The 27,338-nt window shown below is 44.1% G+C and overlaps 1 protein-coding gene across 2 annotated transcripts; it reads left to right on the forward strand.

The window, feature by feature from the left end:
• HSPBAP1 (HSPB1 associated protein 1) lies at window positions 1–26,788 on the forward strand. 2 transcript variants are annotated; one of them, XM_075893934.1, is made up of 7 exons: window positions 1–111; window positions 727–911; window positions 995–1,131; window positions 24,304–24,436; window positions 24,494–24,613; window positions 24,673–24,780; window positions 26,473–26,788. In XM_075893934.1, the coding sequence occupies exons 2-7, from the start codon at window positions 873–875 to the stop codon at window positions 26,767–26,769; spliced, it is 834 nt and encodes a 277-aa protein (XP_075750049.1). In that variant the 5' UTR covers window positions 1–111; window positions 727–872; the 3' UTR covers window positions 26,770–26,788. The 2 variants fall into 2 exon arrangements, with proteins under 2 accessions (XP_075750049.1, XP_037279553.2); XM_037423656.2 differs by having other exon boundaries at window positions 17–357.
• Window positions 26,789–27,338: the final 550 nt, after the last annotated feature.

Here is a 27,338-nt window from a genome sequence, read left to right on the forward strand (position 1 = left end):
TCTCGGCGCACACCACTGCCACCGGTGAGCACACCAGAACACCTACGCACTTCTCTTGACATGCGTTAGGTGTTCTGTGTGCGTATGCCATGCTGTCTTGTTGACTCAAAGGTCAGCGTACAGCCAGCTTCTATTTGTGTTTACGCTGCTTTGTGAGCTGGTGTGAGGCAACACTGCTAGCAGTCATGTCTAAAATAGCAATGCCGCAAGAAACCTGCCTGGAAGATTGTAAACAACCGGTCGTCTTCAGGCATGCGTTGTCTTCGTGGGAGTGCTCGTCTTGGACTCTGTCAGATTGGGCTTCAAAAACCCGAAATGTGTCTTTGAAGTTCAGAGTTGGACTTAAATCTGCTGCAGGTACTGCTCTGCTGTAAATGGGAAGGCTCTTGTGTTTTCTTTTTATTTCTTCACAGTGTGGACGTAACTTCAAGGCGTAACTTCGCGATGTTTCTTTTCAGTGCCGTGCGCGGTCAATCACTTTAGTTCGTTAATGTTGTTTCGTCTTCTCTTGTGATAAGAAGTACATGCAGAACCAGGGTGCCTAAATAATATTATGGAGGTCTCAATAACATCATGGAGTACTTTCAGAAATTGTATCCATGATGTCTCGTGCTAAAGCGCGTTAATTTCACAGTAAGCGCATAAGTTGGGTGCCAAGCTTCATAGCGGACATCTGAGCTGTTGCCATGACTTTGAAAATAAAAGTTTCCCTTCACGTTTTCGCAGGAGCCCCTCGGTGGGAAACAGAAGGTGCGCGTTCAGCTGCCACAATAGAACAGTTCTTGCAGTGGATTTCCGGGCACACTGACAAACAGAACGAGCTGGCTACTGTCAACAGCTCAAGCCATTTCGCATATTCAAGCTACAATTATATGCACGATGTGTTCAGAGATCTACCCAGTGTGCTAGAGGTAACTTCTTCATACTAGACCCTGTTTGGGCAGCGTGCCTAAACATTAGTGCGCAGGCCTGTTCACTTTCTTTTCTATTCCAGTCCGTGGACTGGAGTTTGTTTGGTTTCCCTGGCCGCAAAGGTGTTGACAGCACATTGTGGCTTGGAAGTGAAGGTTCAGACACTCCTTGTCATCAAGACACCTATGGCTATAATTTGGTCGCTCAGTTAATTGGCAAGTAAGATGATTTTCATGGCTTCTTTTTGGCCTGCAACAAAACAGTGCAGTGCATACAAACAACTTTAGACCGTATATAGATGACTTGCATTTACGTCACTGAAACTGCCCTGTTGGAGCACTAGCTTTTGGAAGGATGCGAAGCTTGCAATGTCACATTAATTTTAACACAAAAGTGTTTGATGCCAGGGCTCACCGAGACTTCAGTGACTTGTTTCTGTCATGGAAATGACGTTGAAAAAATTTGCACAATTAGAAAGTGAAGAAAAAAGTTCCGTCAATGAAATACCAACTCACGACCTTTTGGCCCTTGGCATCAAAGGCCAGGAGTGCTACCGACTGCGCCACGACCACATACTTCTGGAAGCATTACAAATGTGGGCTTCATATTTGATGCATCATGACCGTGACATCCACGATTCGTTCTTCGACGCATTATTTCTATGGGTCTGTCCCATTCGGGGAGTTTTCAAAAGAAGTAGAATCTTGATGATGCTAAGTGGAAACATTGATTGATTGATTGATTGATTGATTGATTGATTGATTGATTGATTGATTGAACATTTTTTGTCACATGAGGTTTACAAACACTGATTGGACCCATAGCCTGAGGCTAGTGTAGGGTCCAATGAGAAAAGTAATGGACAGAAGCCCCTAGCATCAGCCTCACTCATAGAATTAATTCATAGCAAAAATAGCTCTGCGTCGCGTGGCTTTAACTCTGCGTTCATCATTCTCTACTGATGCTCGCCCCGTGAGAAATTGCAGCAGGCCAATAGCGTAGACACGACGCGCATTGCTTCTCTCTCTTGTATGGTAGTGGCATTCAGTACTCTAATATGCCGCAAGTAGGCGACCGTATCTCAAGTATGGCGTCTATTTAGTGATGGCTCTCTGGGCTGCCTCCCCACTTTCTCCAATTCCATTCTCACTGGTAACCTCTACAGCTACCTTAAGCATCTACGACCGCCACAAAGGTTTGCTTAATCATTGGTCATGGACGTTAGTCGTATTCGAGATTAATCACTAAGCATCAATGTGGCTGCGCTCAGCTCAAATGGTACTGTAGCTGTTGAGCATCAAGACATTGCACAAGCTTTCTTATATGAATGTACAGTAAACATACAACTGCTTTTGGAAGGGTAAGTTTCACTTTCATGCTGTACTGATTTTTATGATGGAGGAATAACCACTTTTTTATCAAAACATCACCTGCTGGTTATTTTATTATTGACGCACAGTAGCATTCCTGCCACGTCAATATCACAGTGAAGCAGGTTAAATGCAGCTCATCAATGTTGCTGTCGTTTACGTCCCAAAACCATGTTATGATTTTGAGAGATGCCATAGTGGAGGTCTCCGGAAATTTTGACAATTTGGTGTCCTTTAACATCCTCCTAAATCAAAGTACATGAGCATCAAACATTCAACCTTTGTCAAAATGCCACGGCTGGAATACAGTTCCAGGATTTTCGGGTGAACACCATAACCACCAGACCACTATGGAGCATCTTGGAGTACATCAAGAAGCTCTAATGTCTTGTGCAATTTATCATTAAAAGTGGGACCTTGTTCAGGAAAAAAAATTGTCATAGAAAATGCTATAACTCTACTATAAGACAAACACGTGTTCAGTTATTTGCTTAACACCAAATGACCTCAGTGCAGATACTGCATCATGGTAGAAATGTGTGAACAAGAGAAATTATGCAAAAATTAGCCCATCCAATATGAACACACCAAAACTAAGAACAGTTCATGAGTGTCACTTGGGAGCATGACTCAAGAAAGGAATAAAGGAATTCGAGCTATCTCTAGCATGTGTTTACATGAATAGTGTAGCTGATATAGTACACAAAAAAATCAAAACATTGTCAAAATCAAAGCCCACATCATCGTGACAAGTGGGTGTGTGTACACTTTGACTGTGTTTCATACTTCCGGTGAGCTGTGCTCTTCTTGTAGCTCTTTCACCATGAGCAGTTGCTAGCGAGCACTTGTCAACTTCCTCTGTTTTGACTATTGCCATCTTTGACGAACCTAACCCGGTTGCCCTGGTATTCACCAGTGGCCCATTTGATGAAGTTGCCACAAGTTTTTCAGTTCTTCCACGTGAAATACTTTCATGGCATTATTTAACCCAGGCTTCAACAGTGCATTTGTGCAGGAAGAAATCCTCCGCTGGTGTAAGAATTCAGTATTCATCGAACGTTACTATTTGTTTGTGATGCACATTGCCTCATAAGATGAAAAATCCTTGACCACTGGGCGTTTGAAGGCAAGTTTCGAGGTCTCAAGTCAAGACGGCAACTGTCTGAGCTTTTTGCTTGGATATTGCTTCATACTTATTCAGTTATCACGGATAAATTGATAATCTGACCAGTACCACATCTGCACCTTCAAGCACTATGTTTAAGCGGAACATTTAGTGCAGCAAGGCTCAGGAGAACATTGAAGCTTAAAGAGGAGAAAGTTTAGAACAGTGGGTGTTGCTGACAATGTTCTGATAAATGACCTAGCTTTCTTCAAGGCCTCACTTAGTGTGTGTGTGATAGTGCATGCTTTCTACCCTCTCCCCAAACAAAAACACGAGAGAGGGCAAGCTTGAAGGTGGCATAGAAGGAAGGGCTGCTGTTCTGAATTAAGTTAAGCGAAAAACGAAAGAATTAGTTGGAAAAAGGGATCACGCACTCCAAGTATCAGTTGATGCCTAAATATTAGTGAGCAGGTCCCTCCTGAACATTCCAGGTGTTTCCATAGATAATTCCTTGTCAAGCAGATCCCAGACAGTATTCAGCAGTACCACACCTACTAAACCGCTATAAATATCTCTAAATGATCATTTACATACCTTCCACCTATCCTGAAGCTATTGAGGCAGTCTTGAAGACCCTAATAGAATGATAGCAAATGCAATGCAGTAGTTTACCTCTCATTACAAAAATTTGACCTCGTGCTTATTTTAAATGTTGATTCAACCTACTCCCTGCAAATCACTGGCACTAGTATGGGAACCCCCTTTACCACCAGTGTACGTATGGGGTAATTAGAATCGCAGCTTATGAGATAGTTTCTGCTGAAGCTTTTCATTTAGCTCCGCTAGAAAGACGACATATTTATTACATGAGAAGAAGGCATAAGTGCACTCAACAGATTCATTGAATACTTTAATTAGTTTCTCTCAAGGGTGCGTCTCTCATAATCATATGGTGGTCTTGGGACGTTCAATTCCACAAATCAATCAGTTTCTCTCAAGGCAGTGAAGTGGGCTAGTTGGTTTGAGTAGCTTGTAATCATATTCGTAGCACGAAAACCAAACGCAGACCAAGTTAGCAACACATGCACAGGACGGGGGCATGTGTAGACATCAACTGATTTTTATACTAAAAGACAACTTGGAAGAGCAAGAAACTGTCCGACGTGAGCGCATGTGCACCATCACACACTCTTATAACTGCAGCTTCACATGTTGCCACCTTACATGTGCAAGATTTGCTTCCAGATATTCAACCTCTCTACGGGAAAAAGGGACCGACACAACACTGGCACATTTTCTTTCATTCTCACCGATAGCAAACGCTTCCATGATTTCTCACATTGCCTGTTCCTTGCCTTTTCTAAGCAGACTTGTAGTGGTCAATTCTGGAGCACAAATACACCTGCGGCGTTAGTTTACCAAATGTTCCCCCGCTGCCTTTGCATCAGCTGCCACTCAGTGCTCTTACAATCTGTCATTAAGACAGCATCTGCCACTGGAAAGGGGTATCTGTCCCTGTTTATAGGCGATAAAGAGTTCATGGTTACGTCTCTGTCAGTGTACCGTGAAAAAAAGCAAGAGAATGAAGACCTTCAAAGTTGCAAGTGTTGTTCCAGCAAAGGCTAAGTGGTAGCACTATACAGTAAGTTAATCTGTGCATCTAGGAAAGAGTGAACTTGCTGCTAACAAAAGGTTGCTTGAGATTTTTTTGCAACACAAACTTGTGAAGATAGCGTTTCTTTGCACTCGATCATCAAATACAAGGGCGCATGGCAAGTTGAAGTTTCCAAGTTCCTCAAGTGGCATTTGTCTAATCTGAAGGTCACAGATCCTTTTTGGGTAAAGAACCCTGATTTTTTCAGAGTCAGTTTTGCCTTTTTCTTTGATGCCAAGGATTTTTTTTATTCCTGAGCGAGAAATTCTGAGTGTGGTAAAAGATCCCATCGAGAAGTTCGACTCAGAGTTTGTTAGAATTACTATTTTTACAGCGAAAGCTGTTATGAGATCACAACTTGGGTCACATGCAGTTGTCTGCCACTGCCCGTAACCACATTGCACGAAATTACAAAAAAAAAAAAAAAAAACCCTAGCACTGATGACAGTGGGGCTAGAACCTGGTTTGTTGGGTGCCAGTCTGGTATTCTACCATCGAGCTATGCTGTTTTTTTTCTTTATTTCCAGTTAAACTTCACACACGGGGTGCTAACATAAAGATAATACAATGCACAACAAACATAACAAAAATTAACTACGGCCGTCAAGCCTTACTATAACACATCACGTCCTGAAATGCCTTCATGGTCAGTAGGGCTTCTACCCTTTCTAACCATAAAGGTACACATCTGTTCTTGCTACTTTGAGAAACATAGAGATACTTTCTTTAAAATACTCTCTTGCTGGTCTCGTGTCAGGGTCACAGTGATAATCAGCCATTCTAGAGCGCCATATACCGTGCAAGGTAGTCATTATGATACAATTGAAAGGTAATCCATCATCATTCTATATTGCCAAATACCTGATTCCATGAGGGTCTAACAGAAGTTTTTTAAATTGTCATTTGTAGTACGTCTCAAAAGGAAACTCCTTCCCAACAGAGCAGGAAAACGTGGTCAATTGTTTCCAGTTTTTTGCAGATTAGACAGCGAGATCCCCCGCATATAAAACCCACGCTCCTCTAGGAAGGTTCTTACAGGAAGTGTTCTGGTGTGTAAATTAAAAAAGAACATTTTTGCAATTAAAGCTGCCGGCCTTTTTTTGACTCGTTATGTACATTCTGACCCTTGCGTCCTGCATGTAGCGCTCTGTACAGTGGGATGGGATGGGGAGCATCGTGTCACGTAAATCTTTGTACAGTTTTTTCTTTTCAACAGACCACAGGCAGTCAGTCGAAAAAAACGAACACACAAGAACCGCTCGATGGCCACAACTTCCTTCATGTATCCTTGCACAGCCCCTGTAGTAATATGAGTGCTCACAACAAACGCAGGCAACAGTCTACTTAGTCTTGTTTGACACACTGTTAGCAGGAAAGGATCTCTTGTCTTGCGGAAAAAAAAAAAACTATTTACTAACTGCTTGATAAACAGATGTCCTAGCCCAAGGCCTCCACACTTCACCCGTCTAAGCAAATTCGTGCGGCTGCACCTTTTCCAGTTGGACCCCCACAAAAATATTGCAAACACCTGATGCAATTTTTGCACATTGACCCGGGAACAGTACAGCACTTGCATCACATACCACAGCTTAGACACAAAAAACTAGTTGCATGCAGTAGCCCTTGCAAACATTGACAGATAAGCTGCATTCTACCTATTCACTTTCTCTTTAATATCTTTTGTTTGCTGTGTCCAATATTTATCAGTATCTTTGTATGACTCGAGCGGAACACCGAGATATATAACTGGCATTTTTGGACATTTAATGGCTGCAAAAAAGTCTGGTGTTCAAGGCCAATAACCATGCCAATATCCATGCCAAAAGCCGAGGCATTTACCCCAGTTTATGTGGCTTCCTGTAACTTCGGCGAAAGATTCAGAAACTGATTGATTGTTCAATACTTTCATAAGAAGTGCTACAAATCCCAACATTATCAGTGTACGCGAGTAGTTTGACCTAAAAGGATTGTAATCTAAACCCACTAATGATGTCGTTCTGCAGTATTGACCGACATAATGTTTCGATGTAGATGCAAAACAACAGTGGACCAACAGGGCAACCTTGACACACTGAGTTCTAAATTCTAGTGGGAAGGGGGGGGTGCAATGTCTTGTTGATTATTAGTCATGTACTACCATTTTGATATGCCATGGCTGCACCGTCCATAATTATCTCACTAACATTAATGTGCTCTAATATTGCAAGCAAAAGAGCATGGGAAACGCAATCAAATGCTTTCTTCAGATCCAGCTGGAGTATGGCCACACGAGCTTGACTGATGTCAACAGATTCGAGCACAGACCGCATTTTATGAACATTTGTTATTATGGAACGACCTTTGATTCCACATGGTTGGTGTGGACCAACGATATCTTCTATTACAGACTGAAGTCTAGCTGCCAATATTGTCATTAATATTTTGTAGTCTACGTGTGTAAGTGCGATTGGCCTGTACGCTGTGACGTGCCTGAGCTTTTCAACCTCGCCTGTCTTTGTAATCAGAACGGTGCGTGACTCGCCAAAGGACAGGGGCAATTTCTTTTCCTCATATGCCTCGTTAGAAACGCCTGCAAGTATAGAAGACAATTCACTTTTAAAACACTTGTACCACTTGGCATAAAGACCATCTGGTCCCGGAGGCTTGCCGGGATTTAACTTATCAATCGCCCGTTCAACTTCAGATGTAGAGATAGATCATACCAAAGCGCTTTTTACTTCCTCACTCACTTGTGGCATGCGTCCTAAATATTCTGCTTAAAATTTTTCTAGCTCTACCTGTCTACACGCAAAAAAATTTTCAAAATGCCTTGAAAATACGCATAAAATGCTGTCAGTATCAGTCACTTTGTGACCATCCTTCTCTATTTTTTCAATGTGATTATGTCGAGCATTCGTTTTTTCCACCCCTAACACGATTTTGGTTGCGGTCTCTTTAACAGCTAAAGCCTCAGCCTTAGCACGAACTAGTGCACCGCGGTAGCGTTCCTTGTCATGCAGTGCAAGTTTCCGCTTAATATTGTGTATGTCAATTTTATACTCTCCCAGTTGTTTGCACTCCAACTCAATTTATTTATTTATTTATTTATACATGTACCTACATCGCCCTTACGGGCATTATTGTAGGGGGGAGAACAAGCAAAAGAATACAGTACGGTCGATATACCGAAAAAGATGGTTGCGGATAAAAGGCTGTATCGTTTGAAAGAACATAGTCATAACAAAGTGAAACAACTAAGTGAAACAACACTGTCATAAATAAGGCATCAAATTGCAAATACAAAGCAAAACGTTGAAAGAGAAGAGTGCTATTGATAACATAGGGCAATAAAAAAAAAATAATAATAATTAGTACAGTAATGATTAGTTCAACAAAAAATTGTGCAAATTTTTAACAAAAGATAAGGGAGGCGCAGAGACAATTTCCTCTGGCAAGCCGTTCCACTCATGCGTGGTTCTTGGAAAAAAGGCGTATTTGAATGCGTTGATCCTGGAAGTGTATTCACGCAGTTTTATAGAATGGTCAGTACGGGGTGACACATAGGTAGGTGGCTTTATATACTGATCCTTGTCGATGCCTGTTTTGTTCATGAATATGCTGTAAAATAGGGACAGTCGTAGGTATTTCCGCCGGTCAGCTAACAGAGGCCATTGCAATCCTGAACGAATGTCAGCTGATCTTATGGTAAAGTTATAATTGCTTGCCACAAAGCGTGCTGCGCGTGCCTGTACACGCTCCAGGGCTTCTATATTTGATTTTGTTGAGGGGTCCCAGGCACTGCAGGCATATTCTAATATGGGACGCACATTGGATATGTATAGCGTTTCTTTCAACTTAGTTGGTGCCTGTCTGAAATTGCGCCTCAAAAAATTTAGCACTCGACTAGCCTTTAATGTTAAGTAATTAATATGAGCGTTCCAAGATAGGTTGGCAGAAAAAATGACCCCTAGATATTTATATTCTGTTTCAACCGGCAAGGTAGCCCCGGCCATGACGTAATTTGAAATCCGAGGCTGTTTTTTGTTCGTAAACCTCACCAATTTACACTTCGACAGATTTAGTGTCATTCTCCATGAATCACACCAAGAAACTATGGAGTTCAAGTCATTCTGCAATTGAACGGTGTCCGCTTCAGAGGTAATGTTACTGTAAATGCAGCAATCGTCAGCATACAATCGAACATGGCTAGAGAGATTGTCGGAGATATCATTTATAAAAATAAGAAAAAGCAGGGGCCCCAAAACTGACCCTTGCGGCACTCCTGACAATACACCGACGCTTGATGAGCACACACCGTCAAGAATCACGCACTGCTGTCTTTCTGAAAGGTACGCCTCAATCCACATGAGAAGGGCATTAGGTATGCCTAGACAATGAAGCTTTTGCAACAACAACACACGTGACACGGAATCGAATGTTTTCTGGAAATCCAGAAATATACAGTCAACCTGAAGGCCTGAGTTAATAGAAGCTGCAATGTCGTGCGTGAACTCGACCAGTTGTGTATCGCACGAGAAACCCGCCCTGAAACCGTGTTGCAATGGGGAAAAGAAGTTATTACTTTGAAGATGATTCATTAAGTTTGTGTAAATGATATGTTCGAGTGTCTTGCAGCATACGCTTGTCAGAGAAATGGGCCTGTAGTTACACTTTTTTGTTTTATCTCCGCTTTTATATACTGGGGTTACGTTGGCATTTTTCCAATCAGCCGGTAAAACGCATTGTTCAAGCGACGTTTTGTACATGAGAGTTAAAAAAGGGGCGATAGACACTGCGCAGTTTTTCAAGACGAAGTTGGAGTCTTTCCAATTAGTCTTTCCAAGGTAATTTGGAGTTCCTTTTCTTTCTTTTTCCTTTCATAACTCAATGCGCAAAACGATGAATAGCATTCATTTCTATTTGCTGCTTGAACTCTTCCCATTGTTCTGCAAGTTTAACTTCATCATCCATTTTTATTTCATTGATGCAGTTCATTACCTAATCTGACAAATACTCGTCAGTGATCAAAGTAGAATTCATCTTCCACAACTCCCGTAAAAGAGTTCCAAATTTTGTTTTCCCTCCCATATCACATTTAACTGAACAATGATCACTGAAGCGTATTGAGTGGACAGCATACGCCTTACAGTGAGCTATTAATTCAAGGGACACGTAAATGCAATCAAGGCGTACATAGCTATTCCCCTGAAAATGCGTGAAACGCGCTTCCCGCGTTTCCTCCATACAGCCACCCACGTCTTCAAACTTGAATTAAGTAATTATGTCTGCTAGCGTCCTACTACTTTTATCGTACATGACGCGTCCGTTTGATCGATCTCGCTTGTTGAGGACGCAGTTGAAATCACCAATACAGATTTGCTTTTGAAACTGAAGTGCTCTTTTAGCTTTAAAAAAAACGGTGAGCATTCCTCGTGAATGGTTGGTGCATAAATACACATAATACACCACTAGCATTCATTAAATACAAAATCACAGGAAACCAATCTACAAGACGGGCAAGAAAAGATATCTTGCACTACCAGACCCGGTAACTTCTTAATGAACAAGACACAGCCTGCAGATGTGCCTATTGCATGACTTACAATTGTGTAGTAACACGCTGTAAACCTCAGCACCATGCCCCAGCTCTCTTCATCACTGTCTACCCATTACAAAAGCTTGTTTTTGTTTCACTATTAACAGTGGTGGATACCCACTTCAGCCACAATTTCTCATCGTCATCAGCCACTGCATGAACAATTGGCACAAAACTCCTTGCTTAGCGGATACCACGCTTCTCAGAAGAATGATGAAAAATAACATAGCGAATGCCAGCCTAGTACCCCAAAAAATTTATTATAAGGCCCTAGTAAGGATATCAAGCAAGTGTGCCTGCAGTAGTTACCCAATGAGTGTTTTGAAAAGGCTCTGAAAGGTCGCTCTTCCAGCTTTTCCTGTGACTGTGCTGTGCCTTCCACGTAGGTCTGGCGTTTTTTTTATCTTGTGAATACATTTATACCTTTTATTGACCAGTTTTTTTGTACAGAGGGAGGGTACTTGTATTGGGTGGAGCATAGCTCCGGTTGTAAGTACACTGTTCAGTGATAGTGACAGATGCATTGCAGCGCAAATCGACCAGGCTCGCAGAGCAATAGTATTTAGATATGTTGAACAATACATGGTGATGATGAGAGGTGTAGAGCCTCACGCACGAGAAAAAATGTGTGTGGAATATTTTAAGTGTATTCAGTGTCTATATAAAACGGCTCACGTTTACTTGTGAACTGCCGGAAGGGTAAGTATTCTATTTCTTGATGTGTGGTTTGAGATGCCTGAGAAGCACGTGGGCTGTAGCTATAAAACAAGTTAAAAAAAAAGTAATGCTCAGGTATGATTTGACCCGTTCAAAACTAATAAAAAAGGGGAATTGCTGTCAGCTTCATTAAGGTGGCCCAAGCAAAGTCATGTGACCACCTTTCCGAACAAAGTTTGCAGCGTCAAGTAGAACATCTTGAGAGGGCTGGTTTATACCAAAGAATTCATCAGTTGTGTGGCCGAAGTCCTCCTAAATGAGGCGACGATTGAAGAGGGGGCTCAATCAAGGTGCTCTAGCAAGCCAAGTGCGAGACCTTGCCATGCATCCACCGCTTCTCCTATCGGCTTAAGAAGGTGGTATTCTCTGCTCCGAAGAAGCTGACCCATATGTGCCCGGTGATGAATGGTTGCAAAGCCAAAGTTTGTGCACCAGCTGTGTAGGCAGAAATTTTTTTTTTTTGGGGGGGGGGGGGGGGGACCTTTTTGATTTCGAAGAGCCCCTTGCTATGGCCATTTGGCACGGAGACTCAGATGGACAGCGGTACACAGGCTAGTCAGAGAGCTGCTTCACATGTAAAAATTGAAGAGGAGAGAAGCACGGGCTCGGTGTGCCACCCCGTAGCGTTCACCAAAAAGCACACAGCATCGTTCATGCCTTGAGAGACGGCTGTCGTGTCTAAGATACCCCTTTCCTGTGGCAGATGCTACTTGGGACAAACCGGCCGCTGTCTTAATGACAGATTGCGAGAGAATCTTGCGGCAGTAGATGTGCAGGCAGTGGGGGACAGACAATAGCCGGATTGATGGGGCAGGTGTAGTTGGGCTCCGGAATCGACCACTACACATGTGCTTTGGAGTGACAAGGATAAAACAACCTGAGAAATCATGGAGGCATTTGCTATCAGTGAGAATGAAAGAAAATGTGCCAGAGTTGCGTCAGTTCCTTATTTCCATAAAGAGATTGAGTATCTGAAAGCAAATCTTGCGTATGTAACGTGGTAACGTGTGAAGACACAGAAGCACCTAGGAGTATGATGATGCGCGTGTACTTGTGTCCGACAGTTTTCTGCTTTTTCATGTTGTCCTTCAGTAAAAGAAGTCTGTTGGTGTCTAGTAACCGTACTGTGTATGTGTGTTCCTTACTTGTGTTTGCATTTGTTTTTTTGTGCTACGAATATAATAACAATTTTCACTCGCATATTAAGTTTACCATGAGCCACCCTTTTAGTAAAATTAACTTCCTAGACACAACATTATCTGTTGGAAAAGGAAATTAAAGATGACACCCTACGGAAAGTCAGCAGGTAGCCAACAATGCCTTTACTGTCACGATAAGTCGCCATCCTTATTGCTTTGCTTGTGATGCGCATAAGTAGTGTATCCTTGTTTTATCATGAACGCGCTGTCCGTTAGCATATGGTTGTGCTACATTTCAATGGAAATGCCTCTTGTCATTAAAGCAAGCTCAGTTTTAAGCACCGGCATAGTTTTTCACCATCCCCTTTGGGGTTCACTTGCGTTTTTCAGGCGCAGGTGAGCCCAATTAAACAAAAGATTTTTGCGCCTTGCTCCTCATCCTGTCATGCTGTAGCTATGTCACGAGGTTCTCGGTATGCATCAGGCCCTGATCTGACTGCTGCAGGAAAGGACAAGACTCCCAAAAGCAGTGAGGCGACTCGCAGTAGCCACCGTCTAAATTGGAACGCAGGACACAGTTCACAAAAAAAAGAACCCTTGACGTCGAGCATGAGCCAACCAACTGCACCCACCCTTGTCATCTTATTAACACCTCAAGTGCCTCTGACTTTCCATGCTTCACCTGTGGAAGATTTGGAAGATTTGCTCGACCAATTCATTCATGTGGCTTCACTAAAAAGTTCAGTGACGAGGCGAATCTGCATAGTTTCTTTCGCCTTCAACGGCCCTGCTAGAACATCAGTTTAAAACTATGAGGCTTCTTTGACAATGTGACAAGCAAAAAGACTGATTTTTTTTTAATGTGTTTGCCAACATCTTCCGCAAGAAAGGACTGAAATCTTGCTACAGTCGTGAAGCCATATGCCTAACAAAACTGTGCCAATACATGTCGAGGAAATGGAGCTACTCGTCTGGCGTGTGGTTCTGAACATGGCAGAGAAAAAAAACGTCGGGCTTTTAATGTGAGGCGTTAAGAGTCCCTTTTCGCTGGCTTGGTGAACAACCCACCAAAAGCTGTTGCAGAGTTCCCGCAAGAGGCATCCACCATTGAAAAGACAGATGCCCAGAACCGCCAGCACAACCGTATAGCACCCATAGCTTTTATAGACCCTCAAGAGACGTTTTCAAACCCAAGCAATTAGCAGGAAATAATACATGAAGTCAGCGAAGAGCTGTGGCGACTAATACCATCACCGTGGTAGCCTCTATAGGCGTCACTGACAGATGTCATACGTGAAAAAGTTCAAAGTGCTTTGGGCGTTTCTCGGCTGGCAACTCCAAGCGAAGAAAAATAGGCAGTGAGAGTTAAGCTGCAGCAATACGCTGGCCAAGAGGTCCTGCCAACACATGCTGGGAGCATTAGGAACTACCCCAGCGATCGCAGTCACCCATCCACTCTCCCGCTCCTTTGGAAGGCCCGTAAAGAGCAGACGTCTGGAGGACTCTGGACAAACAGTGAGCCCGGCCACATACTAAGTCAGATACTGCCCATACAAATGCATTGGACTTCGTGGTTTTGCCATCAACATACCACGACCATGACAAGAGAGTGACCCCGCAAAGTGGAAGACTACGTGCACAGTGCCGAGTATTCGCCGACCAGTACATCATGATAACCATCACTGCCATAGTGCGGCTTCATATTGGCAAGTCGCGGCTACATTACGGAAGCGCGAAGAAGGCCCCCAGCCCTCACAGGAGAAGCTGAGTAAAGCAGCTTTTGGGGGTGAGGTTGCTTACTGGCTTATGAACAAAAAACCTCCAGTGACCACAGCACACGACGGCGGCGCCACTACGGAGACATCATGGCTGCTACGACGACACTTTGCTATGACCTTGACGACATCCCGACTGCAATCGTAGCACTTGCTGAAGCCATGATTCAATACCAAGCCTGACTGCCAACTCAAGGCCTAAAATTTCTGTCCTAGACATACTTTAGTACAACTCGCTTTTGGGCTAGTTTGGCATGTCTGGATTAAATTGTGAACATGGTGCCAAATTCATGACCACACAGTGGAAGAAAACACATAAACAGCATGGGTTCTCACTTAAAACTGTTCATTTTTGAGGAAAGAGGCTATTATAAATCCACTTCTCGTCAACGCATGCGCTACATGATCGGGCCGTCGCTTACCTAATCACGCTATCGGACGCATGCTTGATAAAGTGCTTCTCACTCATACAGATTGAGTGACACTTTGCTAACACAATTAATACCCCGTTTCTTTATGTGATAGGCCTAAAAAATTTCCTGTGCTAACTTGCTTTTTCTTCTTCCCAGGATCCTAATCTGCATTATGATCGGCCTGCCAGGCTTGACGCCGCTTTCTTTCTTTCTTTCTTTATTTTACCCTCAGGGCCTTACAGCGTTGTAGAGGGGAGGGGCAAAAAGCAAAACATATACGTAATAAGACAGCCAACGCACAAAAACTACAAAAGATTCAATAATAGGAAAACGAGCAAAAGCGAAACGGGCAAAAGCGAAACGGGCAAAAAGCAAAACATACACGTAATAAGCCAGGCAACGCAAAAAAGATGCAAAAGATTCAATAAAATAAAAAAAAAGAGAATGTGGTGTGAATTACGAGTTACGAATACGATGAGGAATTATCGCGTGCGCAACATGAAATTCAATTTACATGGAAGATGTCAAGGCCTGACGGAACGCGTCAGGTTCAGTAATACTGGCGGTTGATGCTGACAGAAGATTCACGCTAGGGACGCACGAGACATTGTGGCTGAGCCTACCCTGATTTCTTCCGAGTCAGCGCTCTCAGAGATGTATCAAGAGCGGCGACAGCAGAGAAATCGTTCTAGTTATCCCAGGTCATCGGCGCGCCTTGTAAAACCCTTTGGACACACTTGACTGACTGACGGATTAGGAAGAGTTCTTGCCGGTCGAGTTGGCTTGCTTTGTCGTCAAGGTGCCTCAGGCAAAAGGCCCAGCGTCTGAGAACCGTCTACGGATGCATTTCCCACGTTCTCCGTAGCCTCCTTGATGCCGCTGTTTCTACAATTTATGGTCTGCCTGGTGCCGCATACTCATCACTGCAACAGACTACGAAATTGACTTACAGGTAAGACTCGACGTATTCGTGCTGTGCCGTGCACGGTGTGCAGTGTTTTCTCTCTTGCCATGGGCTGAACTGGGCGTGCCTCTTCGCCCTTTCGTGGGTTAGGATGGAGGCGGCATTTCACCTTCCCCTTTCGGGGGCGGAGGTGAAGATGACAAAATTCATTGGACTGTCCTGGCCTCCATTGTTTTTTTTCCTGCAAGAAATCCTGGAAAGACCAGGACATAAAATGCGAGCGCCGAGGCGCTCCTGACAAGCTCTCACAAGCTCGCAGAAGCTCCCATCATGCTTCCGTCGAGAGCTTCCATGACGCTGCTCTCATCATGTAATAACACGCTACTTGTATATAATGTAAATAAAAGTTAGCAGTGTTAGCAGCTCCGGGCTCCTCTCCATGACATCTCCCCGAGACTCTGGCAGGCTCCGGTCATCTGGGCAGACCCCTGGTTACATCAGCGTAAAGCAAGGTGTGTATCCACAAGAAGTGACATGCGCACCTAAATGCGCACCGTCCTCATTCGTTACCGTGAGAGAGTGTTCCCTTGCTTGATTATTGAAGCAGCGCTCCGTGTGGCCAACGTAGCTCTTCTCGCAGGTTATGGGTATTTCGTAAACCACTCCAGGGGCGCACTTCGTGTACGACTGCGCATGCTTCTTTGGGCAGTCTCTCGGCTGTTGAGCACGACTTCCATTAATGTGAGGGCACAACTTCGCCAGTTTGTTTGAGGTGGCGAACACCAGGGGTACACCATGCCTACTTGCCATCTTTTTAGGTTGTGTGTAGACTTGTGAATATAAAGTACCACCGTTGGCCATTCTTTATCGTTTCATGCTTCAGCCGGGCCTTTTTTTACATTCAGCAAAAGGCATTCAGCAACAGCATACAAAATCAATCAAGGGAACTCAGCGACTTTTATATGGTCTAATTTTTTCATTATACTAAAAAATACGAGATGAATTGACGAACTAAGTAATGGTGGAAAAGGTTTTAGAGACTTTTCAACAGAGCAGTGAAGGCTTGTCCTTTACGCATAGGCTGCCTGACAATGAGGTCCTGCAGTTTTTTAATTTATAACTAACCCTTTGTGACAATCATGTTTACTGGTGTTTTTCTTCCAGTACGAAAAAGGAACTTTTACCTTTACTTCCGCCCACTCGCAAAGCGTGATTAGGGGCATTGCAATCCTTTTCCTGGGGTCCGCACTTCGAAAGTCGTGTCCACATCTCATACAGTCTATTTTTAATGCACAATTAGACCATTTGAACATCGTCGGGTTCCCTTGCTTGGTTTTGTATGCGGTTGCAGCATGCCTTCTTCAGAAGGTAAAAAAAGGCCTGGCTGAAGCACGAAAAGATAAAGAACGGCAGGAGGTGGTACCTTATATTCATAAGGTTTCATCATCATTATCATCAGCCTGACTACGTCCACCGCAGGACAAAGGCCTCTCTTATGATCTGCCAGTCAACTCGGACCTGTGCTTGCTGCTGCTGCTTCATACCCGCAAACTTCCTAATCTCATCTGCCCACCTAACTTTTGGTTTCCCCCTAACCCGCTTGCCTTCTCTGGGAATCCAGTCAGTTATCTTTAATGACCAGCGATTATCCTGCCTACGCGCCACATGCCCGGCCCATGTCCATATCTTCGTCTTGATTTCAACCATGATATCCTTAACCCCAATTTGTTCCCTGATCCACTCTGCTGTCTTCTTGTCTCTTCAGGTTACACCTATCATTTTCCTTTCCGTCGCTCGCTGTGTCGTCCTCAATCTAAGCTGAACCCTTTTTGTAAGCCTCCAGTTTTCTGCTCCCTAGGTAAATACCGGCAAGGCGCAGCTGTTGTATACCTTCCTCTTGAGGGATAGTGGCAATCTACCAGTCATGATTTGACAGCGCTTTTCGAATGTGCTTATTCTTCTAGTTGATTCAATCTCGTGGTTCGGCTCCGCGGTTATTAGCTGTCCTAAGTGGACATAGTTGTTTACAACTTCAAGTTCCCATCGCCTATCTAAAAGCGCTGTTCTTTTCCCAGGTTGTTGTAAATTACTTTCGTTGTCTGCAGATTAATTTCGAAACCTACCTTTCAGCTCTACTTGTCTAATTCAGTTATAATCAGTTGGCACTTGTCCCCTTAGTTGCATTGCAATGTCATCGGCGAAGCGCAGGTTACTAAGGTACTCTCCATTAACTCTTATGCCTAACTGTTCCCATTCTATGCCTCTGAAAACCTCCTGTAAGCACGCGGTAAACAGCATTGTGGAGATTGTATCCCTTTGTCTTACAACCTTCTTGATTGGTATTCTGTCCCTTTCTTTATGGAACACTATGGTGGCTGTTGATTCTCTGTGGATTTCTCGCAGGATGTTTATATATTCTTCGTTGGCGCCCTGATTGCTCAGTGTCTGCAAGACTGCTGATATTTCTACTGAATCAAATGCTTTCTCAGAATTTATGAAGGCTATGTATAATGGTTGGCTGTATCCTGAGCATTTCTCTGTTACCTGATTGATAGTATGAATGTGGTCGATTGTTGAGTGGCCTGTTCGAAATCTTGCTTCTTCCTTTGGTTGATTGAATTCTAATGTTGTCTTAATTTTGTTAGAAATTGCCTTTTTATATATCTTGTATACGATGGAAAGCAGACTTTTCGGCCTGTAATTATTCAAGTCCTTGTCATCTCCTTTCTTATATATTAAGACGATGTTAGTATACTTTCAAAATTCTGGCACCCTCACCATCTGGAGGTTAATAAGGTTACACACAACCTAAAAAAGGTGGCGAGTTGGCATGGTGTGCCGCTCATATTCGCCGCCCCAAACAAACTGGCGAAGTTGGGCCCTCACATCAATGGAAGTCATGCTCAACAGCCGAGAGGCTGCAAAAAGAAGCATGCGTGGCTGTTTACAAAGTACGCCACTGGAGTGGTTTACAATATACCCGTACCGTGCGGGAAGAGCTATGTTGGCCTCACGGAGCGTTGTGTCAATGAACAAGCGAGAGATTACGCTCTCCCGGTAAAGAATAAGGACAGTGCGTATTTAAGCGCGTATGTCAGTTTTTGTAGATGCACACCATGCTTCACTCAGATTAGGATCCTGGGAAGCAGTAAAAGCAAGTTAGCACGAGAAATTTTGGAGGCCTATCACATAAAGAAACTGAGTACGATTGTGTTGGCAAAACGTCACTCAACCTGTATGAGTCGGAAACACGTTATCAAGAGAGGATGTGTTGAATAGCGTAATTAGGTAAGCGACGGTCTGATCATTTAGCACATGTGCTGACAAGAAGTGGGTTTATAATAGCCTGTTTCCTCAAGGAATAAACAGTTGTGAGTGCCCATGCTGTCTATGTGTTTTTTTCCTCTGTGTGGTTGTGAATTCGGCAGTAAGTTCACTATTTAGTCTAGGCATAATTATTGACGGTTGTAGTGTAACAGCAATTATAGACATGGTAGCTGACCATTTCGTAATAAGCAAATCCTTCGCACAGCAACTGAAAAAACTAATGACTGTATGGGATGGTCCCGTGATCCACACAACCGAGGGCACTTTCATGTTGCCAACAGGACGATGCATAACATGATTGACTCTCAGCAGGCGTACTTACCCGACGTGCTTTAGTCTTGCCGCAGTGCGACTGCGATGTTATCTTGGGCATAGATTTTCTTACCAAACATAGAGTAGTCATCGGCCTTAAATCAAGACTCATCACACTTTACATCGGCCAGTCCATGCAGTCAGACAAGTCTAGGGCACCATGTCTTCTTGAGTGTTCTAGATCAAGTACGCATCCCACCAAGGTCAAGTGTCATAATAGCAGCGGCTACAGGTGACTCAGACGTTGTTGTTGAAGGTATGATTGAAGGGAACACCAGTTCCTTTTAGACCAAGAACTTGGCATCGCTTACTTCAAGAATGGACTAGGTGGAGCAGTCGTAACTACCTTCGACAAGGAACACGAGCACCTAAACAAAGGCACCATGATTGTTTTCTTAGACGAAGTAGGAGATATCCCAGACATATTTGCCATCTCCGGCCATACTCCCCAAGACTTGTCCACCTAAAACCGGACCCCCGTGTTCGACATTGATCCTGAGTTCCCCTGCAATAGGCAAAATGAGACCCGCATTCTCCGAGAAAGCTACGGTGACTGTTTTGAAACCTCATCCAAGATGCCGCAAGCATGCATTGCCAAGAATTGGATCATAGCCAGTGAGCACGCTTGTCTTCTTCACCAAAGCCTGTATAGTGTGTCACTGTGAGAAGGGAAGCCATTTAGAATCATATGGACGAAATTCTTCCTAATGATGTCATATAGCCTTCAAAAAGCTCTTGGGCAGTGTCAGTCATTCTCATAAAAAAAGGGGGGACTACTGAACAAGATAACAAAGAAAGATGTCGACCCACTTCCAAGAATAGATGACACCCTTGACTGAATATTCCATGCCAATGCTTGTCCATGGACCTCAAAAGTGGATATGGGCAAATTGAAATCTACATAAGGTACAGAAAAAAACTGCTTTTATTACTCCGGATGGGTTATTCCAGTTTGAGGTGATGCCATTTAAGCTTTGCTCTACACCGGAAACATTGCAACGAGTAATGGACATAGTGTTGGCAGGCCTAAAATGGCAATTTTGACTCGTTCATCTCGGCAACGTAGATTTTGAGGTGATTTTCAACAGGACACCTGCATAGACAGAAGGTGCAATAAAATCTTCAGGACTCGCCTTAAAGCCTAAGAAGTGCCATTTAGCATATCAGAAGGTGTTTACTTTTTGTCCTCATCATCAGCACTGGTAGTGTACAACTCCAGAAGACATCTGCTAGCAAGCATTTTTCATGTCCGACAGACAAGAAAGCCATACAAAGATTCCTTGGCTTGTTTGCTTACTATAGAAGGTTTATGAGAAATTATCATTCATGGCTAAACATATGACCCAGCTGACAAAAGGCTGATGTGCCATTTCAATGGGAAGCACTGCAGGAAGGAGCATTTAGGGAACTGAAGCGTGGATGTGATGAGTGAAGAAAACGACAACGACGGAAGTGCGGGGCAAGGCGCGTGTAATGTGCGCGTGAGTGTCAGCGAATCGGCTGATGACCTGTGGTGGCGCATAGAGGTGGCGTGCCACGATTGGGCCACGTGTGACCATTACGTGGTAGTAAGCTTTGTGGCTGGGGACGAGCCGGAGCAGCGGCAGACGGAAGACAGCGGGCCGAAGCGTCGGACACAGGCAATCCAGGTTCCGGCCGGGGAACGCAGCCGTCCACGCTGCTGCTGTCCAACCACCAGCTGGGGCGGCATTGCCGGCACGAGTACTGCATCTCGGGGCGCGGCCTGGCCTGCTGTTCTCTTCCTTGCCGAGGGCATCGCGGATCTCGGCGAGGCGTCTCCACGGTCAGCCGTTCGGCACAGCGATGAATGTGGCCTGGCTAACAGTCACGGTTGCGCCGAGCATCGCGTCTCGACGCAAGCTGTTCGCTGGACGGGCCGGCCATTCCCCGCATGGAGCATCGCGTCTCCGATGCGGGTTGACTGCTCCGTAGCCGCACCCATGCCATCAAGCGCTGGTGTCACCAGAGCGTCGCACATCGGCAAGGGACGAGCAAGACGTTCTGCCGGGCGAGACGCGGGCGTGTGTTTGGAGGACCACGGAGCCGGGCGAGGTTCAGGGCGGCCGAGGATCCAGGTGCCAGGGGAGTTGCTGGCTGAATCGAGGATCGCCGAGCGGTGCCGAGCCGTACCCAGCGACGCCCCAGACTCGGACGTGGGCCACGAGCTCATGAGCTGCAGTGTGCACCCGAGGGTACCTGGCGGTGCCCTGGCCAAGGCAGACGAAGCGGTGCGCCGCTCGAGAGGACGAGTTCCTGGCAGCGTTCCTGAGCCGGACGTGGGACCCGTACGTGTCGGCCAGGTCGAGCTCCGGTGTGTCCGTTCGAGGTCGAGTCCGTCGGCCTGTACAAGGTCCAAGGACGGGGCCTGCTGAACGGCTCCTGCCTGGGTGCAGTGGCCGGGAGCAGGTTCGTGGGCGAGGCCTACCGGGCGTGGTCCTCGTGAGCCGTAGCCTGATCCTGGACTTCCGGAGTGGCGACTGACTGCTGGGTTGGCCGCGACGTCCGACTCAACGGCGCTGCACACGGTAGCGTATCCGTGCGCCGTCAGCCGTTCCACCCGTGCCATCAAATAAATTGTTCATGTTAATTCTTTCTCGTCCGCTATAAGCAAACATAGTGACGAACGTCCTTAACCATCACAATGGACATTGAAGAACATTGTGAAAAAATCCATACGTTATGGCTTGTAAAAGGATGGTGGCAGCAAAAGCAGAAAAGGGGATACCAACAGTCTGATTTCCTTTCTAAACTAAAAGATGTTTGACAAAGAGGCAATATTAATGAGAGACAGTGAACCAGATTTACGGAGTCATCAACCCAATAAATGGGCAAACCAACAGAGAATTGCTCTCAAGTTTACGGCTCTGTGACATTCAGCAGTTAATGGGCTAGTGAAGCAAGCTAATTGAGACATAAATCAGTACTCAAGCATAGCTCATCATACCCAGCCCTAAAAAACAGCTCTGAGGTGCACACCACTTTTCTCTGCTCTTGCAAAGCAATATATTTACTCGCCAATGAGACTGTAAGTTGAAGTGATGGCCAGCCTGTCAGAAGAGAGAACTAAAGAATGTGAAGTTAAGTACAGAAAAAGAGTGAAAAGGAACTTCCACGAAAAAAAAATAAAGCTGTACCAAGAATAAAGGTTAGGGACTTTGGGCTAATGACCAAACAACTGTAATACTCAAGATCAAGTCACAGAGGGCCATTCTCTATATGTGGCCTTAATGAAGTAAGCGCTATAGTGTGTGTGCCTTTTGCTGTGGGGTACTGGCTTTCAACCACGAAGCCATTATTATAATCGCATATTCTGACGCTTGTTGGCAATGGATGCTTGTACAACGCATTATTACTGCAATATTTTCTGTTGCATTAAGAAGAATTAAGAAGAATCTATACAGGACGCATGTGTTTGTGAAGCATGAAAGCTACTTTCACTACATTCACAAGCAGAGGAAGTTCTTTTCACTGTTTTCACAAGCAAAGGCGTGGTCGTGTCGATTCTGCTTTCGGCCACGGTAGTGAACGGATGCAGGATGTAGGGCTCCGTCGGAGTGGCTACAGCGACCCTTGAGGGCCGTGGAAACAGGTCGACTGAAGAGTATCAAGTGATTCTGCCGCATCTGCCAACACGACGTGCTGCTTTGCACACTGTATTTTTGCATGGTGACGTTCGAGCAAGACCCCATAGGGTTGAAAACTTCAGATACTTGTCCCACTGGACTGCTGTTGGATGTTATTGCACTCGGGGCGTACCAGATTAATCACTACTGGGCGATTACCCGGAGCAGAGAGGTCGCGTCAAAGAAACTGTTGTCCTTAAAGGAACTTCAGGTGAATGAACACCGGTGTCTTAATTATAGTCGATCCCCAGGACTGGCAGATAAATCTGCAGCTTCATTGGCTGCTTCATGGAATCGCCGATGATAATGTGCGGACAAAATTTGTGGCTTTCGGCAATGTGGTCGAAGTGAATCGAGATTGTTGGAGAGTCGACGGTGTCAGTGACGAAGGGTCGATGATCAGAACTGTGCTACTCAAGTTAAAGAGTAGAATTATGGTTGAGGACCTTTCGCACCAAGTACGCGTTGCAGGAGAATTAGACCTAGTCGTGGCGCCGGGCACACCTATGCACTGCTTGCGATGCAAAGGGACTGGTCATGTACGACGGGACTTTTGTATAGAGGATTCGAACAGCCCTAGACGAAAGTTGGTGCCCCTCCAGTATTTTGAATATTTTGAATGCCCCACCAGTACTTCGAATATTTTTGAAGTGTTTGTTATTCAATTCGGTTTAATTGAAATTGCCATTTGTACTATTCAAACTTCCTAAAGACAAATGCAGTCAACGCCCTCTTAAAAGTGACCCTTTCAGACTTGTGATATGCCTCACCCCATTACATTCTCATATTGTGGCGAAGCTACCTTTTAGGCTCCTCTGCCGTTGAGCGTCTGTTTAAAACAGACAAAATACAGTCATTCGATTAAAAGTGACCCCTTCTGATTTTCTCTATGCTTCACCTCATCACAATATTGTAATACGGCAAAATTGCATTTCAAGCTCCGCTACAGTTGCTGAAGTATAGGCTCATGGAAACACTGGTTAACATGGAAATGATATAGATGTGATGGAAGTGGGGGTTCAATTAATGCTGTTTTGGGCATGAAATTTAGGCAGAAGATCTGAAATATTCAATGCCAAAAATTTGTAGCATTCAAAATTACAAATGTTCTTGTATGTTGACAGATTGGGAACTCTTGACTCAAAGTGAGCACAATTAACCTTCAGTTGGGCTTCTACAGGAATTGAAAGAGGAGAAGAGACTGAGCATCTTTGCCTTTGACACATTAAGTGTTGTTATAACTATTCGAGAACTATTCTAAAAATATTCCATTCGATTTGCACTCACGCTCCGATATTCGATTTCTTTTCAATCTCAAAATTTTGCTATTCGCACAGCTGTTGTGTAATGAATGCTTGCGAGATGTGTGTCAACAAGGTACACACTCAAGTAACTTCTGGTGACACATTTAGACTCTCTTTCGGTGGAGTACTACTTGGATGTTTATATTTTACAGGAAGTCATGGACTATGTTTCCACCAAAGGATGGAAGCTATCTGTATCCTACAAGAATACCATTTGAGGAGTCCAGCATATTCAGCCTGGTCAACTTCAAAGAAGTTGATTTTGTGACATTTCCAGAATTGCAAGTAGGCACACACATACCAGCAATCCCGCAAGGTGTGTAATGAAATGTCCTATTCCAGTCGGCAAGACCTTACCATGTGGTGCTCGAGCCCGGAGATGTTCTGCTTGTACCTAACCACTGGTGGCATTATGTGTCTTGTCTCATGGCTGCACTCAGCATTAATTCTTGGATTCCTGTGGTATGGCATGTCTTTCTTGACGTGGGGCCTTGGCAACTAAGGTGCTCGCCTGTTCGCAGCATCAAGACAAGGACTCCCAGCTCCTTGAGGCAGTCACACGGACCCTTGCCACTGGACTAATACCATGCTATGAAGATGAAGCGGAACACTGGGTAAACATCAATGAGGCAAGCATTGTCCCGCCTGTGGCGATAAAACTACTTTTGTACCAGTCGGCTCGTAGGTGTCCAGGTCGACTGGGGTTTAGCTTGTGACCAATTGTGTTTCGCTATTGACCGCCATCTGCAAATTGGGGAATTTTTTAGTGAAGTTACCTCTCGTTATGAATAGACAATTGAGCTTATTTACTATTTTCTTACCTCAAACTGCAGTGTACTTCATAATTATATTATGTCAAACCCCCAGAACTTATGTTTTTTTTTTAATGTATCATGACACAGGCCAAGTGCACATTCAAAGTTACTCAGAACACCATAACATATATGTTTTCTAACACTACCTGGCCCTGGCATTTGAAATATTTCTACAGAAGTTTCGTTGCAACTTAATCACTTGTTACACAGTGGTGCATGATACTACATTGATTTAGTCTGCCTTAAATGTATTAGTATTAGGTACAGCTGATGAAACCATGACAAACGTTTTTATTGCACTCTTCAGCAAACTTTACATGCCAGGTTTGTTTTTGCAGTACAGTAAAACCTATTTAATTCGAACTTGGTTGATTTGAACTTTACTTGAACTGTTGACGTACTAGTCCCGGCACAGTCCTTTGGATTTATATGGGCCAAAACTTTTGATAATTTGAATGTGTCAGAATTGACAATTGTTCATTCAAACTTAAAACACTGTCGGCGAGGAGCGTTTCCAACGCTCCTTGCAACTAATTTCACTGGAGATGCAAAGCAATGAAGCACTAGCATTTCTTCAGCACAGTGGACACTGCCCTGGAGTTCTTGGGCAAGCTGCAAGCGATGCTCATCAGAGTTACGCACCGCCGCAATGGTCTATTGGCTAAGGTACTCGGCTGCTAACCCGCAGGTCGCGGTATCGAATCCCGGCTGCAGCAGCTGAATTTTTGATGGATGCAAAAATGCTGTAGGCCCGTGCGCTAAAAAGACGTTAAAGAACCCCAAGTGGTCGAAATTTCTGGAGCACTCCACTACGGGGTCTCTCATAATCATGTGGTGGTTTTGGGACATTTGACTGCACATATCAATCAGTCTTATAGAGCGACAGCAGAACAAAAGCAGGAAAGTGAAATTTGATTCCTTTTAATTTTGATTGCATCAACTCTGCTATGTAGATAAACACGACGAGGAACATATAGTTTGACATTAAGGCTCACAGTTCACATGAATGCATATCCATGCTTGTTTTTGGCTTATTACTGACTGATCAATGATGTTCATTGTTAAAGCTTTGTGGGCTTAATCGAAGAAATTAATGCCACAAACATGTTGTAGCACACGGTTCACAATAACAAGACTAGAGGTGGCTTGCTCATTCTAGCACGTGCCCACTAATTCCAACTCTGCTTAATTCAAACAATTTTATAGTCTATTTCGAGTTCGAACTAACCAGCTTTTGCTGTAAAGGCAAGAACTCCTCTAAATTGAGTCAAGATATTTGCTTTTATAACAATTAAGTTTCCCTTAAACTTTGCATTTAAATGTAGCCAAGGTAATTGAAGTGGTTGGCAAAAAAAAATTCCTATATTCGCATAGCTTAGACCACGATAAAATGCTTTCCCTTAAAAGTTGCAACTCTTGGGCCCGATGCTAGCATAAAATGTCTGTCAATTAATCATCAAGCCTGTTAGGTGACGCTTCCAATAACTGTACATCTTTGTTCTGCAGGAGCTAACATCACCTGAGCAAAACCTGATGTACTTGCAGACACTTTTGCAGTCCCATCATTCAGAGAATGCAACTCTGCGTGGTGCATCAACGAAACTTCCGTTTGAATCTGTCTCGCAATTCAGTTGGGAAGACTATGCAAGTAAAACTGGCTCCACATTGATACATGAGCGCTGCTCTGACAAAAGACAAGTGGCTGGCAGGAACAGAATGTCGGCAAGGCATATAATCAGCTGTTTTCTTCATCCATCTGTGGCAGAAGTTATTTCAAAAAGGCTAAAAGAACTTGTGAAATAAAGTTATTGATTGTTATGAATATAGCAGTGCACATGGTTATTTTCTTACTTCATGAAGCTTTATTATGTAGGAATTTTACTCTAGTGATCACCTGTTATGACAGCCAGCTCCACAGTTATGTACCATTCACATATTTTGCAGGCTTATTTCTTTTTAGGTTTGTAAAAATAGTAAAGTTTCATCTTGAATGAAATAGTGGCCAGAAATATTGCATATTGTATTGAACATTGAGTACTAAACATTTTACTGAAAATAATAGCAGACACATATAAATCTCCTCATATTCTAAAGCAAGTAACGCTGCAGGTACTCTACAAATTGTCTGTAAGAAAGAGCACCTGTTTCCCATGACCTGTCTTCAGGCCCTCTCGCTGTGATGTTGCCTGTTGCACTTACAGTAGCAGGCAAGGTATTGCAAATAAATTTGGCGATAAAGGGCAGCTCCATGGTCTTTTCATTATGCTGATAGAACTGCCATTGCAGTCAGAAACGGTGCTCCAGCAGAAGGTCCCCCCCCCCCATGATCCGAGGACGGTGCTTCATCGTCATGAGTGCTTCAGGCGAAAAAA

The sequence above is a fragment of the Rhipicephalus microplus genome, chromosome 4 (assembly GCF_043290135.1).
Source record: "Rhipicephalus microplus isolate Deutch F79 chromosome 4, USDA_Rmic, whole genome shotgun sequence".
Taxonomy (NCBI): Eukaryota; Metazoa; Arthropoda; class Arachnida; order Ixodida; family Ixodidae; genus Rhipicephalus; species Rhipicephalus microplus.

Excerpts from the sequence above, each read along its gene's own strand:
- HSPBAP1 (XM_037423656.2), top strand. The coding sequence starts at position 186 with ATGTCTAAAATAGCAATGCCGCAAGAAACCTGCCTGGAAGATTGTAAA. Across the intron at positions 24,437-24,493 it reads TGACATTTCCAGAATTGCAA|TCGGCAAGACCTTACCATGT; the intron begins GTAGGCACACAC and ends GTCCTATTCCAG. Across the intron at positions 24,781-26,472 it reads ACTGGGTAAACATCAATGAG|GAGCTAACATCACCTGAGCA; the intron begins GCAAGCATTGTC and ends TTTGTTCTGCAG.